Source organism: Corvus cornix, chromosome 14 (genome assembly GCF_000738735.6).
Source record: "Corvus cornix cornix isolate S_Up_H32 chromosome 14, ASM73873v5, whole genome shotgun sequence".
Lineage (NCBI taxonomy): Eukaryota > Metazoa > Chordata > Aves > Passeriformes > Corvidae > Corvus > Corvus cornix.
The window spans coordinates 13,761,553-13,778,520 of NC_046344.1; the positions used below are offsets into that span (position 1 = coordinate 13,761,553).

General features: G+C 49.8%; 1 protein-coding gene across 2 annotated transcripts in view; it reads left to right on the plus strand.

The window, feature by feature from the left end:
- AXIN1 (axin 1) overlaps positions 1 to 16,968 on the plus strand; it is a 71,733-nt gene that overhangs the window by 50,471 nt on the left and 4,294 nt on the right. For both annotated transcript variants that reach the window (XM_039560414.1, XM_039560413.1), the window contains exons 5-8: positions 4,341 to 4,478; positions 9,476 to 10,029; positions 12,298 to 12,474; positions 13,136 to 13,381. In XM_039560414.1, coding sequence (XP_039416348.1) covers positions 4,341 to 4,478; positions 9,476 to 10,029; positions 12,298 to 12,474; positions 13,136 to 13,381 — 1,115 coding nt within the window. The remainder of the gene's footprint in view (positions 1 to 4,340; positions 4,479 to 9,475; positions 10,030 to 12,297; positions 12,475 to 13,135; positions 13,382 to 16,968) is intronic.

Genomic DNA, 16,968 nt, shown 5'->3' on the forward strand with positions numbered 1-16,968 from the left:
GAGGAGTGCACAGGGGGAGCCTGGCCTCGTGCTGCCTGGATAACTGCAGCTAAATGAGCTTTCTGCTCCTGTGAGTTGGGAACCTGCTCGGAATTCCCATCGGCTGTTTTCTGCCATTTTCCTCAAATGCCTTGCCACAGCGGGACTCCTTGCTAATCCCTGAATGCTGCTGAAGTGGATGCTGAAATCCAGCTATCCGTGAGCTCTGCCACAAGTGTTTCTGGTATGGAAATACCATTTATCTGTTAAAAATTTATGTCACAGAGGAATGCATTAATCTAAGAAACATGGATGTTCAGAAGTTCTTCTCTCTTGGCTTCTCTAGCCTGTCATCTTCCTTTCATTTCCAAGACTGACTTGTGATCTAACAACAGCCCCTCAGGCATCATGGAGGCGTCAAATCTCTTGTAGAAGAGGGAGATTTATCAGCACAGAATTCTTTGGCCCAGTCACATCTGTCAGAAACAGTTCAGCCCAAACCACAGATCCCTGGAGCTGGTTAGGGAACCTCTACCCAGTATAATGTTGAAAAACTTCCTGTTTCATCTCAGAGCAGTTGAGGCTGATGCTTCCCAAGGGGAACCTGCAAACTGCAGTGAGATTCTTCCCTTTCAGCCTTTTCACATTTCGGATGCCAGTGTGTTCTGATGTGTAGCTTGGTCCTTATGCCTCTGTTTCTCAGGGAAGGTGAAATCCGTCAAAACCCAAGAGCTGTATCTGCCTCATGGAGCAAAATCCATGGAATTCCTGCTCCATCAGCTCCAAGAAAAGAAGGGGAAAACGTTAGAGCAGCTGCCTAGTAGAACAGCTGGAGAGCTTGTGTATGTTTTAGCAGGCTGCTTCTTCACAAAGGTACCAGAGCTTCAGACACTTCATGTGTCAAGGACAATGTTCTAGTATAGGTACCCCAATAAATCCTTCTTCAGAGCTGTCACAATGAAAGATTGCTCCATCTAGACCAGTTCAAGCAATTTCTGTTTTTCCCAATCCACCTGGCATTCAGTCTCCCATCTGTTGTCCTCTACAGCCTCTCCAACTCAGCGTGGTTTGGTTCTGGACAGACCTATCTAACTAGTGCCATTAAATAAAACATTCGATAAAACAGCTGTAGATAAACAGGTCTTTAAAATGAAGCGCTTCCTTTCTGAATTGTTGATGTAGAATGTCCAGAGACCTCATTGTGGTCCAGATTGAAGGGCTGGATCCTCAAAAACCAGCCAGCTCTTGGAGAGTGCTGCACCTTTTACTTGGATCAAAAGCTCTTCTGATTTCAGAACAATAAGCAGCTTATTTACAGCTCCCTTGGCAGGACTCTGTATGCCCATGGGAAGCTGGGGGCTGGTTCAAAATCCTGAAGCCCTGAAGGATCCTGCTCTGGGCACAGGCTCAGCCTGGCTGGTCTTTGATGGAGCGTATTTCCCCCGTCTTCCTTCTGAAGTCAGGCCCATCATTTGATAAAGGCTTCAAACACTTTGTTGTCTTAAGCCTTTTGAACCAGGTCAGTGCAATCCATGTTTGCTGTCTAGGGAGACAGAGAGAGCCCTCAGCAGTTATCTGTATTGTTTCAGCACAGGGAATTTGCATTCATTATTCTGCAATACTATTAGTTTTGGGGAAGTCTGTGTAGCTCATCCTTTGAGCTAGGAATAAAGTCAGAGCCATGGTGATGTTCAGAGCATCATCCTGCTCACCAGCTCTCTGAGTTACCCTTACAGGTACCCACCAGCACAGCATAGGGCATGTGCAGCTGGTATCCATGGGGTGAAGTGGGGTTTATTTCAGTTGCACTGATCTCAGATGCTCAGGGAGACCCTTGCGGAGGGAACTGCATCTCGCACCCTCAAACAGGCTGCTGAGGCCCTCTGCAAGCTATTGTGCTGAGTGGGAAGCTCCAAGGACAGGGCAGTGGGTTTTGCAGATGCAACAGTTTTTCAAAGAGAGAGGGAAACAAGTTCATCCTAAAGATTCTTGGGTTCGATTATTGTAGTTTCTGTAGTCGAGATTCAGTCACCTCCAGACTTTGAGAGGTCATGGATAAACATGCTGAGGTATTAGTTGTAAAAGACCCAGAATCATCTTATTTTGAGTTCCCTGGATACAGCAATGATTCCAAATATCTTCAGATCCTTACCATTGCTGGGCCTGCAAGGAACCACCTCATTGTGACAGGACTTGGACACTCAAGTTAGCAAACTTCAGCCCTTGCACCCACTGCTGCCACAGGCTCAGGAGAGACTTTGGTTTGGGATGCTGCCTTGCATCAAAGGCTAGGAAAACAAAGGGTAATTCTTTCCCAGTTGTGCTTTTCTGTGGTAGCTGCACCGAGGAGACCCAAGACCGTAAGTGCTGAGCTCCCAGCTGCCTCTTATGAGGCTCATTAAGTGTCTAACGGAGCAGGGCTTGGTGCTGCCATCTATAAACAACCGCAGGGAGAGTTGGCATCCTGAGGTGGCAGGAGGGAGGGAACACGTCACCCAGCAGGTTGGGACTTGTCAGGCAAGTGAGAGAATTCCCTCCTTGGGAATTGCTGGTGTGGTCTCACAAGGAAGGATGGTGATGGTCACGGGGTTGGGGTTTCTGAAGGAAGCAGGATCCCTTAGCTAGAAGTGCTCCCCTGGGCTATGCAGGGGAACAGGGAGACATCCTGAGAAGCTCCTCAGGGAGTAACAGAGCAGGAACCAGCTCTGCCACATCTTCCCCTGTCCTGGAGCACATCTGGAGCCCATTTCTGGACTACACAAAGGTGAAACATGCCACTTCGGCCGCTCTGCCAGTATTTCAAGACTGAACATCATTTTTGTTAATGAAAATCTTTTTCTGCAGTTTTTTTTCTTGTGATACAGGCCACTGGTTTGCAGGGCTGGAGGTCCTGTTGGCACTAAAGACATTGTCATCCCAGGGTGGTGACATCACCTCACACATGTTGTGCCCTCTCCATTGGCTGCAAGGATGACGGGAATGGTTGGTTGGGGCTGTTCCCAGCTCAGATGGGTCACTGGGATTGAGATTTGCTGGCAGGCTCAGGAAGACCCATCCCTCTTGGCAAACAAAACAAGCAGTGCTTTAACTGGGACCTCTGCAACCCAGCTGGGGTGTCATGAAAGAGTCTTCAGCTTCTCAGTGCCATCAGTGGGTTCTTAGTGCCTCTGGTTTTCTCCCCTGCCTTCTGGCTGGCAGAGACAGAAAAGCCAATGTGATTTGCATGCTTTTGTCAGGTTTTGAGGCAAAGCAGCATTTTAGTGTTCTGCTTTGATCTTCTGTCTGGCCTGGGATAAATTCGGGTGGTCTCTCATCCTCCTTTAAAGTTTTCAAACTCGATGTCTGCTTCTGCTGCTGCATTTGTTCTTTTGCTATGAATTATCTCACGTCTTCACATTTAATTTTATCTCTGGTCCTATAGAGTGTATATTTCTCTCATGTTAGTATTGAAATATTGGAATGCAGAGTTTTATGCTGTTGAATTTTCCAACTATTTTTCCTCCAAATTAAATTTTTATCTCTGCTGTGTCATTTTACTTTTTCTACTATTTAAAAAAATAATACAGAAAGGATAAAAATGAGGGGGAAAATACAGCAGCTGATAGCTTCATACTTCACTACACAAACTTCTTATCCTAGAACCCAGGAATTTAGGGACGAAGTAACAGCATAAGGAATCAAGAATGTCCTTGAACTGCCATAAATATTCATTTATTCACCCAGAGCAGGCAGAAAAATGGCACCTCTGTGCTTGTAAGAGTGCTGTATTGATAAAGCAAGCAGGGAATCTTTGACGGCTCTGAAGAGCTGAGATGCAATCCTGTAGGATCTTCCACCAAGAGAGGATGCTTTGTGGGAATTGGGACCTTTGTGGCTGTGGGCTAGATTTGCAGAGATTGACTGGCATACACCGATCCTCCTGGGATAAGCTGAGTAAGTGTGCACCAGAGTCCTCCCTTCTACTAAACTGAAAGCATAACTGCTATAAACAGGGGGTTGGAGGGTTGAAAGGTCTGTACGTCATTTTGCCACCCTTTGAGACCAGGATATGCCTGTTGACCGTGTGTCCATTGGGAGAAAAGCACACACTTCCATCCCTGAGTGGAATTTGGTGCCGAAAGAGCTTTTTGAAACCTTTCCCTTAGGTGGGGTGGTGTGTGGAGCTGGTGCCAGCTGAGGAACTTGTGGAGGTGGTGGCTCAGCTTCCAGCCCCCAGGTCTTGGGCTGCACCTGAGTGCCTGCCTGCCTGTCCTCCCCCAGCTCCCACCGGAACAACTGGCATTTCCAGTTATCAAAGGCTCCCAAAGAAACGTGGGATTTTAATGCATCCTTTGCTAAGCCGTGCTGTGTTCTCCCTGCAGCGTACCTACCGAATGCCAAAGGATATCCACGTGGAACCAGAGAAGTTTGCTGCAGAGCTGATCAACCGTTTGGAGGAAGTACAGAAGGAACGTGAAGCAGAGGAGAAGTTAGAGGAGCGCCTTAAACGCGTTCGAGCGGTCAGTGACATTCTTACCTCCTCTGCCAGCCTGGGACTCAGCTTACCCTGTACCACAGGGAGCTTCCAGCTGCTGTGGAAGCAACTGGGGTGGCCAGTTCCATGCTCTGCTGCCGTGGTCATCACTGGCACAGGGCTCCTGGAGGCTCCTGGAACCCCCAGAGCTTCCACGATGCTGTTCCCCCATCCATGCAGGGCTCTGTGAGCTCCTGTGCTCCCTCCCTGTGGAAGATACCAGCCATGGCACGGCAGTGCCCACTTCTGCCATCACTCAGGGGCTGTGGATGCTCTGCATCACCTTCTTTGGCACCCTGGCTCTCCTGATTTTGTGAGCAATCCCTAGGGACTGTGTAAGAGGGGTTCACCTTCCCGTAGGAGGTTTTGTGTGATCCCTATTTCCCCCATAAATGGTAACCAGATGACAGGTGATGTTGTGCTTGGGGGTGTTTGTGTCTGCCATCAGGCCATTTCTACCACAACCAAAAGGGTTCTGCCCATCAGTGCCTAGCACACCCTAGAAATTTTGGAAGTGGTCAGGTGTGGCATTGAAAAACCCTCTCCTGGGCAGATGAACACACTGACTCCACTGGGATACCTAGCCATTGGCACTGAGTGCTGTGAGCCATGGTACTGCTGGGGCCCCTCAGAGCCTGAGGATTTGTTAGATGAACCGTGGGAGATGTGCAAGGCCTTTAGCTCCACAACAAGCTCCAAGAGGGAGAGAGTGAGATCCTGTCCATCTGCTATTACCTGTGTGAGACCCCTGTTCAGCAGTATTCACACCATAGCTTTTCTTCTGAGACGCTGCATCTCATGGGTACCTGCACATCTTGTGGTAGGGATAGAGGAGAGATCCCAGAGGACACCGGTGTTACTGAACATCACTAGTTCAGTGTAGCTACAGGCCTGTGTGCCAAAGTTTTGGGGATCTGCACTATTAGCTGCTGTGGCCCTCAGGTGAAGGCTCTGGGCTCTGTAACCTGCAGCCCTCCCTTAAAGCAGAGGTGTTGGTGCCTGGCTCTGCTGGCTCTGTGCTTTCAGGGAAGTTGAGCTTCTGGGGCCCCAGGAAAGAACCTTCAGCCCCAATGGAGTATTTTAAAATGCTCATCTAGTAGCTCCCTAAACAGGAAAAAACTGTAGGTTTTAGTGTTGGCTTTAAACTGCGTCTGCATTTCAAATGCAGAGAACTGAGGAAGGCAGAAAGATCTGCAAGGTCCCCTCCAGCTCCAGGTGTTTTCCAGCAAACTCCCTACACCTCTGCATCCAGCCAGAAAAGGCCAGCCAGGTGCTATTTTGGGATTAGATTCCTGTTCTTCTGGAATTGCACTGTTTTCCTGTTTGGTGACTATTGCTTTCTAGGCAAAGACAGTGTAATCAGCAGCATCTTCTGCTAACACAGTCCTAGAACACTCTTCTTCCTCCTCTTGCTATGGCTCCATTGCAGCCCCCACCTGGACCAAATTACATTATCCCAGCCCTCTGCCTCCTTGAAGAAGCTGCCAGTAGCAATACCATAAAATCAGCAAATACCTATGTGCCAGAGAATATATTTAAGTCTGTTTAAACACTTTTTTGTGTGACTTAATCTATTTTTAAGCCCAGGACTCCCACTAATGCTGTATATTAAACCTCTTTGCTGTCTCCAGAATGTATTTAGTTGACTGGCTGGCATCTGGCATTAGCCATTCAGGAAAATGTCAGAGTAAGCAATTGTAGCTTTTTTAGGTCAGCACTTAAGGTGCAGGAGCTGCTGGTATCAGCAAGAGGGAGAACTGGAATCCTGATAGATCACAGGGCTTTTTCTGTGACCTGAACACCGGGACTGCAGGGTAACCTCTTCCCAGGTCTGCATGGCTCCCTGCACAGCTGCACAGGGAAAATCAGGAGTGTTAGTCACACTGGGCAGTTACCAGCCTAACAGAGAAGCTGGAAATACTTTGCAAAAGCTAGGGGAAAAGAATTTTTCTCCCCCATACCGAGCAGCCTGCAGGTTCCCTTTCAAAGCCACATCATGCAGTAACATCGAGAGGTGGCATCTGATTTGAAGCCAAATGCCTTTTACTGAAAAGACTGTCAGGTTTCCGCTTTACCAAAAAGCAATTGCTGAGTTCATTAATTATTCTGAGAAACGTGGCAGAGGATTAGAGGATGTGCATGTTCCCTTATTAGTTTTTGAGACACTTCAGCCTCGTGTCCACCCATGGAATCTGCAGTATCAGGTCACAGAGATCAGTATTGGATCATACAGATCACTCTGTCTGAACTGAGCAAATGGAAAATAAGCCAGGGAGAAGCAAAGCCACCACTGAGATTCTCACTGTTTGAATGTGAAACATTGCCTGACTAGAGAGGAAAATCATTTGCATGACGATCGAAGAGGCACTCGTGCTTAGCAGAGCTGTTCTCCCTTCCCAACCAGCAGCAGCCTGATGGGTGGGACTGGAGGAAGGCAGAGAATGAGGTTTGCAGCAAGGTATCGCCTGCCTGTGGCTCATCAGTGCAGCTCTCAGCTCCTAATTCAAAGGGAAGGGCACCCCCAGCCTTGCTGGAGAGTAAAAATAGCTCAGCAGTCAGCAAAGTTGGAGCTGCATCTCTGGCTGCTGCTGCCTGTGGGAGCCGGTGGAAGAGCTTTCTGACAGTATTATGTCAACAAAGCACCATCTAGTGGTGATGGCACCGGGGCTCCCTGCCCGCCCAGAGTGTCACCTGCCCGCCCAGAGCACTGCCAGGCTGTGCCAGCATCACTGCCTGGCTGTGCCCGGCTCCCTGCCAAACTTTCCCCAGCTCCTTTCCAGGCCTTGCCCAGCTCACTGCCAAGCTATGCCCAAATCTCCACCAGGCTCATTTCCAGGCCTTGCCCAGCTCACCACAGCGAGGTCCCAAAACACGGCTCCAGAGCCCACACCACGTATGTTGTTTTTTTCACTGCAGACTGAGCACAGTGAAAAGATTCAGCAGAGTTGGTTCCTGCAACCTTGACTCAAACCTTTGCCCTGCTCAAGGGGAGACAACAGCTTGGGATAAGCACCCCAAATCCTTCATTCCCTGCTGTTGTCTCACTGTTGGGGTGTTCCTACCTGATGTGAGGCTCAGGCCAGTACTGGGGGTGGTAAGGCAGGTCCCCGTGGACCCACCCCAGCAGCAACTGCTCCTGCCTGTGGTCCTGCTTGGGGTCCAGATCTGCTCAGTGACACAGATGAGCTGAGCCAACATGAACTGAGAGAGCCTTTTCTCCCCTTAGCCTATCCTGATCTCGGTCTTGAAGCAAAAGTCCACATTACCTGCAAAATGGGGTTCTAGGCAGCCGGAGGATTTCCCAAATCCCAGGCACCCATTTGGGTGGACCAGCCTGGGTTCTCACTCTCATGCCACTTTGCTTAGGTGTGACAGCACTGCCAGAGCTCTGGGCTGAGCAGGAAGGACATGCTGCCATTCCTCAGGGATCTGTGCCAGGGTCAGATCCTGCCCTGCACATCAGCTGGTGTTTAAACCTGTGAGATACCAGCTCCAAAAGCATCCCAAGTGCTGAGGGTATCACTGGGTATCACAAAATGCTAATAAATGGTCTCCTCAGTGGCAGGGACGTAGTCAGCATATCCCTCACTGTTCCTTATCCCTGAGCTCAGTGCCCAGGGCTGGTGGCTGGTGAGCTGTGGCGTGTGGCTGTAGATGAAGGGTGCCTCTGAAGCTCTTCAAAGTGATATGTTAGAAAGTGCTGTGTCCCCTCCAGACATCAGCATCATGTCACACCCCTAGGGTTACAGCACCCACGCCTGTGGCACTTTGAAAGCCTGGCATTGTCCGTGCTTCAGGCCTGAACCCCAAGGTGTGACACTGGGAGGAAGTCTGTTATTTGCTTTCTTGCTGTGTGGTTGGCAGCTGAAACTTTGAAGCTGGTTAGCAAGTGATGGATGATGGCATCTGACAGGCAAAGCCAATGGAAGGCAGTGTTTTCCAGTAGATGCATGTATCTGGCAGGGCAGAGATACCCTGTGCTGCAACTGATTTCTTTACTGTGCCAAAGGAGGAAAAGAGTGGTATTAAAGGACTCACTGGAATCCTGCTTATGTAATTAAAACAAATAGGAATCCTGACTTCCAATAAAGAAACTTCATAAATATCTGAGTTTATGTTGGAGCGTAAAGTAGTTCGTCAGCATCAAAACTGTGGCTGTCAGCATGGAGGAGTTTAATTCTTCCTGGCAAGGACTTAAGAGTCACTAACAGCATGTCCTAGACCAGTGTGAACTGCAAGAACAAGCAGTTAGTTCCAATCCCTTTCTTTATCTGCACGAAGTGTTTCACTCCAGCCTTAGCATGCCCGGGAGAAATCAATGTTTGATTTCCAAAACCATTGATGCAGCTGTCGACCTTCACTTGCTCCCTTGTGTTACAAGCCTTCTCTTGGCTTTACCTTGTGAAATAGTCATTTGGGTGAGAAAACCTCCCTGGTCTCACCTGACTCAGAACTGATTTGCTGCACATCCTGTAGCTCTGGGCTTTATCTGATGGGCTTTGAAGCAGCGCCTTACCAAAGGCACGTAGGAAGCTGAAGGTACACTGTGGTAAGTTATGTTTCTGCTGCTGGTTGTTGCAGAACCACCTTCAAGGTACTTGGAGTAAGGCTCTGCCTGCTCTAGTTGAGTCATTAGGCTTGTCAGCTGTGTTTGTAAGCCTGGTTGTGATGTGTGGGCTGCTTGGCAGAGCTCCTTGGGTGGTGTGTGCTAATGGTGGCTCAAAAAGCAGATACAGAGACCTGAACTGCTCTGCTCGATGGCACCCAGACTGCACAGGCTTGGCTTGAGCATTAGGAATTTCCCATCAGTCTGAGACAGGTCTCTAGAGGGGTGGTGGATCTCCATCATCTTAAAGATCTGACTGGACTGAACCAGGCCTGACCTAAGGGTTAGCAGCAGTCCTGCTGCAAGCAGAAGATGGGACTAGGGACCCCTTCCACCACTCCACTGTCATTCTCTGATTGTTCCTGTGTTTCCTGCAGGAAGAAGAAGGTGAGGATGCAGATATCTCTTCTGGTCCATCGGTCATGAGCCACAAGATGCCTTCTGCCCAAGCCTTCCATCACTTTGCTCCTCGTTATGCTGAGATGGGCTGTGCTGGGATGCAGATGAGAGATGCCCACGAAGAAAACCCCGAAAGCATCCTGGATGAGCACGTGCAGCGTGTGATGAAAACTCCAGGCTGCCAATCTCCAGGACCCGGCCGTCACTCTCCTAAGCCACGGTCCCCAGAAAGTGGCCACTTAGGAAAGCTGCCAGGGACACTAGGAACAATTCCTCCAGGGCATGGCAAGCACACAACAAAATCAGGAATGAAACTGGATGCAGCTAACTTATACCACCATAAACATGTCTACCACCACATCCATCACCACAGCATGATGAAACCAAAAGAGCAGATTGAGGCTGAGGCCACACAGCGAGTGCAGAACAGCTTTGCTTGGAATGTAGATTCACATAACTATGCAACAAAGTCACGAAACTACAGTGAAAACTTGGGCATGGCCCCTGTCCCCATGGACTCTTTAGGCTACAGGTGAGTCAAGGAACACCCAATGGGATTCCCAAAGTCGTGGCTTCTCTAGGAAGCTCTTCCATAAACAGGCTGTAGCATGTCAGGGAAACAGTGGTTGAACCTTTTCCTTGAGAACTTATGCTGGCACGTGGTTTGAGGGCTCTTCCCCTTCAGAAATGGATATGGCCTGATAACCCTTATAGAGGCCTTTTTATCTCTGTGATCTAGTGCTGAAAGACACCCTCTAACCAGGATTTTTATTGGTCTTGGTTAAAAAGTAGGTTTTCTGCTCCTTAAAGCAGTGGAGATGCTTAGAAATTGCAGGTGCTGGTCTACTTCTCCACGCACCAGGAGTTGGGTGTTGGAGCTGTGTCTCAAGGTCTGGGTAATAGAAACAGGTCTCTTAAGGTATTTATGAGAGGACAAAAAACCCCCACCTTATTTGTTGCAAGGCTGAACCCACTCACCAGAAGTGCTCCTTTCTCCTCCTAACAAAGCAATGGACACTGCAGTGCTGCCCCTGCAGCCAGTCCCAAGGGGATGTTCTCCAGGGTGGGGCACCGTCTGCCCAGAAAAGCCATTTTGCTGCATTACAGGCTGTTGTCCATCTTTCCTTGGCCATTTGAATTCCTCCATCCCTTCCATGCTGTAGGGAGGAGGGGCAGCTCCTTTTCTGTGGCGAGTTTTGCTGGTCCTGTTACTGGGTGACTGCAAAGGCTGGAGTGCAGCTCGGGGCTGACCACGGTGAGGGATGGGGATGGAGCAGCCACAGGGGAAAGCTGTGCTCACCCTGAGTGTGTCTGGCTCCCCAGGGCTGAGGCTTCGGGGTGTTGATTTGCAGTGTACCAGCGGTGGGACAGTTAGTGAAGGCAGGTTGGCTGCGTCTGCAGCAGGCAGGATCAGCTTTCTGGGGTGGCAGGAGGGAGGCAGAGTGCAGAGGCAGACAAAGCAAACTGCTCTTCAGGAGGGAGGCACTTAAATCCACCATGTTTCTATGGGGAAAGGGTTTTGCTTCAACAGAGATGAGCGTGGCCATGCTGTGCCAACCCAAAGCCCCATCTAGACACAAGACTTCCTTCTAGCAGCAGCTACAGCATATATTTAATGAGGTTTTTTAAAAGGACATACTCAGAGCTGTCCTTTCTCTGGCACAAACTCCCAGTTCCTGGATTTCAGAAGCTTCACAAGACAAGGGTTTGCATCCAAATGGTCTTGTTTGGCAGCCAGCAGTCTCTTGTGGTGGCTTCTCTGACTCTTGTTGAACCCAGCTGGTGTGCTGTTCCCCCAGCCCCCCATGACTGTGTCTGTGGGTCAATGACAACCTGCAGAAAACAGCATTTTTTTTGTTTGCACTGAACCTGCTGGTGCAGAGTTGCTTTTGATACCCAGTAGTCCTCATGTTGGGAGAAGCAGAGAAGAAGTTGTCAGCTTGCCCTACCTTTGTAGATCTGCAGCAGTACCTCTCGAGGCTTTCTCCAAAAAAATCAGCAAAGCTATCCAGGGGACTGTTGCTCCTCTGTGGTGTTCAGGTTGTTTTTCCTGTGTGTGTTAGTGAACATGCAGGAGCGAGGCCCTGTGGAGTAAAGCAGGTGGATGATCAGGACAGTGGGAGTTTCATGGAATGACAGGCCTGCATGGGGGAATTCTCCTGAGCATGGGGCTGCTTGGCTGGGCACATGGCTGTGTGTGCCATGGCATTCCTGCAGGAGCCTTTGCTGCAGCCACAGGTGTAGCCAGAGTGTTGGCTACTGCCTGGCATCCCTCTGGCTGCAGTGGTTGGGCTGGCTGGGCTTCCCCATGGGAGGCAGCCCACCCTGCTGGGATGTGATCTTCCACCATGACATGAAGCCTCATTCAAATCAGGGTAAGAAGCAAACTCTGGGCATGGCAAGTCAGAGTTTGGGGTATCAGTGAATCTGAGGGTGATAGGAAGGACCTGGTTTCAAGCAGTGGTCAGGCATGGAGAGACAGCCAATGGATAACCTCCTGCTCTGAGGATTTAACCAAACCCTTCTCATGGCAAGAGATCTTGCCGTGGCTCATTTGGCCAGAGGAGAAGCTCCCTTTCCCCACAGGTTGTTGGGCAGAGAAGCTGCTGTGCCCAGGTCTAGGCAATCTTACTCTTAGCCTGAACTGTGGCACGGTTGGTTTGAGCTTTGGTAGAGCAGGGAGCTGTGGAAAATGTCTGGAGATAGATGTGTCCATGTCTGAAGATAGATGTGTCCATCCTCTGCCCCTCTGGTGGTTGACATAAGCAAAGCACTAATGTCCCAAGCTTTGTTCTTGCAGTGGGAAAGCAAGTCTGCTCTCAAAAAGGAATGTTAAGAAGACTGATTCAGGGAAAAGTGATGGTGCCAACTATGAAATGCCAGGATCTCCTGAAGACGTGGAGAAAAACCAGAAGATCCTTCAGTGGATCATAGAAGGAGAGAAGGAGATCAGCAGGCATAAGAAAACAAACCATGGGTAAGGGCTGGCAGAGCGAGGGATAACCATAACCATAATACTCTTGTATTGCATCCCCTGCACAAGGGAGATGTGTCAGCAGGCTGCCTTCCTCCTGGACATCTTGGGAAGGCAAGAGTCCATCTCCTAAGGGTTTTAGACCAACAACAGCCCTTGTAGCCCACAAGCAATCCTCAGTCTCCTAAGGGTCTAAAACCCTTAGGAGACTGAGGATTGCTTGTGGGCTACAAGGGCTGTTGTTTCTGAAGGATAACTTGTGGCCGTGACAGGAGGTTGCAGCCCCAGGGGAATCTTAGAAATTGCTGCTGTGGTTCCAAGGTGGATAACGTGGCACATGATAGGCAGGGGAGGGCATCCTGTGACAGAAAGCCACAAAAGATGGATCTGCCTTTCCCTGAGTTTATTTTTGTGTATGGGATTGATGGGAGCCCTCACACTGATCTGTGGCGTTTGTTTCAGGGTTGAGCTGCTCACCCTGGTGTCTCAGGACTTGCTCAAAATCTTCTTTAGATTTTGATGTTGCACCTCTCTCCCTTGAAAGCCATGCTGTGAGGAGCTTCCCAGTGGTGCCTGTGTCCAGCAGCAAGTTCATCTGGGAAAGACTGTGTGCCTGTGCAGAGCATCTCAGTGCTCCATGTAAAACCTTTGTGTTTGTGTGTAGCTCTTCAGGTGCTAAGAAGCAGCTGCCCCACGACATGGTCCGGCCCCTCTCCATTGAGCGACCTGTTACGGTGCACCCGTGGGTCAGTGCCCAGCTCCGAAACGTCGTCCAGCCTTCTCACCCCTTCATTCAAGATCCTACCATGCCACCCAACCCAGCCCCCAACCCCCTCACCCAGCTGGAGGAAGCTCGCAGGAGGTTGGAAGAAGAGGAAAAAAGGGCTGGAAAACTCCCCCTTAAGCAAAGGTATGATGATAAGGTCTGATTGTGTGTGGGAGGGCTGGGAGAGACTGCTCTGAGGGGTGTCCATGTCCTCTGCTCTGGTCTTCAGCATGCAGAGAGGTCAGAGAAATCTGGCTCAGTCCCTCTGACATGGTGGTGCAAATGCCAAAAATCCACCTTGAAACACTGGACTTGTGATCTGTGGATGGAGATGCTGGGAATGCTCCTGGCAGGGCTGGGAAGGGGCAGGGCTGGGAGAGCTCTCTCCCCTGGTACTCACTGGCTCTCCACTCATTCACAGTCGCACAATGACTTCAGAGCTTGGTGCAGGAGCAGAATTCATCAGGATGCAGCAGACTTAAGTGCAGAAGACAAATCTGTCTTTGCTCTTTATCTCCATCTCGCACAAGCTTCCGGCAAAGGCCGCTGGTGGCCTCTGGATGAGAGCTCTGTGCTGGAGCCTTCCCACAGCAGCTCTGACTCGGCGTAGCCATATCCAAGTCACTGCATCTTTCTGTGACTCAGCTTAATGGCTGTTGCAGAGCTCATTTTCCTGCTCTGTGTTATCTTTCAGGGGACATCATTTGCAAGGCACATGGAGCTCTCTGGTGAAAAGCGTTTTGGAAGTGCTAGATAATTACTGTTAACAGCTAAAAGCACTTTGTCCATTAAAACCTTTCACAGCTCTACAGCTGTCCTCTGAAAACTTGAAACTTTGCGGTCTGACTCATAGAAACACAAATGTAATTTTTAAAAGAGACAGGCTCCAGTTATTTTTGCTTGCAGTGACCACGTAGCAGACTTCTGTGTATTCATGTCAGAGCATTGACTGAAAGCCAGGTAATTAGACGGCTTTCCCAAGCCAGGTTAAGCCAAGTTTATGTGATCTACCTTTCAGCATGTGGAATTGGATAGGGTTTATTAGCAGAGTCACTTATAGTTGTACTAAATTCATGCACCTTCCCCAGAAATGTCTGTACACACTTTGGAAACAGCAGCCTGGGCTATGCAGTTAACACTCTGACAATAATTTGGCCTGTATTTTAAGAGTGGCTTATGGGGGAAGCCCACGGTATGTGGTAAATGCCAGGCATGCCAGCAGCAGGATGGGCTGCTCTGCTTCCACTGCCTCTCCATGAGGTCTGGCTCTTCTCCCAGTGATGCAAGGATCCCCCAGCCTGCCCCATGCCTGGAAAACCAGAGAGACATTCACCAGTGGGGAACTGCTCGTGAAAAGTAGATGTGTCTGTGTCCAGTAGCAGGCAGAAATGGATGCAGTGGTCCCCAGGGAGCCAAAGATTTCTGGATGTTGAAATCTCTGCTGGATTTTGGTAGGATTGGGTGCTCCAGCTGAAGCACACCTGAGCTGGCAGCTTTTTAGAGAGCTCCTGCTCTGGTTAGACCAGGAGCCTGCCTGGAAATAGATCCCACAGCTCCATGAGAACAAAGTTGAAACTGAGAGAGGAGCTGCCATGAAAACACCATTTATTTCACTCTGGAGCTTTGAAGAGCTCTGGGAAATTGGAGCCAGTGTCCCAGGTTTGTCAGTAGCCTTGGGGAAGCAGAGAGGTGGAAGTGAGCCCGGAGGTGTCCTTGAGGCTCCAGTTGAGCTGACTGTGGGTGGAGAGCACACTGTGCCAGCTTTCTACAGACAGACTGGCCTTGCCAGCACGATTATCCAGCTCTCCAGCCACCCCCCTCTGGCACAGTCCTCCCAGCAGTGGCCTTCCCCACCAAACTGCCCACTGCCAACAGCCCTGCTCCCACCCCAGCACTGCCCCACTGTAAATCAATGAGGCACCTGCAGTGACTGTACTGGGAATTGTAAATATTCTTCCAGAAAAAGCATTTCTCTCCCTATTTCACAGCATTTGGAATGACCCTGATCTCGGAGATAGCGACCTGGCTGCTGCTGGCAAGCAATGCAGGATTGGCCATTCAGTTCTAATGACCTGCAGATCCAGCAGCACACCAGTGCCCAGCATTGGTGTCCCAGTGACCATCAGATTCTTCCATGGACAGACAGGTTTTGAGCCGTTTCCTGTAGCTCAGTCTCACATTTCACAGCTGGATTGAAGGAATTAATACCAACTCCTTGGAGAAAGGATTTTTTGCAAGCAGGGGGAACATTTAGCATCATCTCAGTTTGGAATTAATTGTTTTGGGCTAAGCTTGGAAGAGGAGCAGAGCTGGTGACTGGGACACCCACTGAGGTAGTATCTGCTGGGTCAATTTTGGGCTTTCCAAAGCTCTCCAGCCCTAGCATTGAGTTGGAGCAAGCTGGATACCTCTGCATCACAGCAAGGTTGGATTGGTGCTGCAAGCCAGACTTGGGTTCCCTGTCACAGCACTGGTGTGATGCAGATGCAGTGAGTGGGATGAGTGCTGCTGTTTCCCTGCTGGATGATGTTTTGTGCTTGTGACAAACATAGCAATGGGAGGTGATCTCAGAAGGGGCAGGGCGTGGTACCTGGCGGTATTCTGGGTCACACTGACACCCAGGAGATGGGTGCAGGTGGAAGATTTAATGAGGCAGGGCTCAGAGTCAGTCTGGTGGCCTTTATGTGCAAGCCAAGGTCTCAGGAGATCTCTTGGCAGTGACGAAAGTGGAGACAGTTGTGTTGTTTCATTCTCCTGAGAGGAGCTCTTGGAAAATTATATTTTCAGTGATTCCATATTCATCAGCTCTGCTTTAGCCTGCTAGAGGTCTGTGGCTGCAGTTTGGGGTGTGTGTGAGTTCTGCTGATAGAATTAAAGCAACAGGAAAAGCTTCTCTTGGTACATGGTGATAAAAGGAAGACTGGGGAAAATGTAGGCCCTGTCTGGGAGGAAATGGGAGAGCTGGTTACCTGGGGCATGCAGAAGATTGAGGTACTCAATGGCTTTTTTGCTTTGGTCTTCACCAGTGAGTGCTCCAACCACAGCACCTGAGTCACAGACAAAGGCAGGGACTGGGAGAAAAAAGAACCACCCCCAGTAGGAGAAGATGAGGTTTGAGACCATCTAAAGAACCTGAAGGTGCACAAGTCTATGGGACCTAATTAAATCCATCCACAGGGCTTGAGGGCACTGGTGGATGAAGTGCCTCAGCCAGTATCCATCATATTTGAGAAGTCATGGCAGTCTGGACAAGTTCCTACTGACTGGAAAAGGGAAAGCATAGCCCCCATTTTCAAAAAGGGAAAAAAGGAAGGCTTAGGGAGCTAAAGAGCAGTCAGTCTCCCCTCTCTGCCTGTCAAGATCACTTCTGGGCATCACTTCAGGCATCATTTTCTGGGCACATCTCAGTGGAGCCAGGCTGAGCACGTTCAGAAATGGCCTTTCAGGTGTGAAATGCACAGCAGGAGGAAGGACACTCCCAGCCACTGGCACAGTCCCCCTCTTGCTTCTACCACAGCAGAGCTCAGGGGTGTCCTGTCCTCTCCATCTCCCCAGGCAAAGGAGAAGAGCAGCCCTGAGGAACCAGCTCTGCTCCTGTGCCAGGCTCGTTGCCGTGTCCCCAGGTCCCCAGGCACACAGCAGCCCTCTCTTAGTCATGACCTGTCTCTAGCAGGATTAAGAGAAGCTTAGGGACTTTGAGGTTTTCCAAGCCCCTTCAATTAACTTCTGGC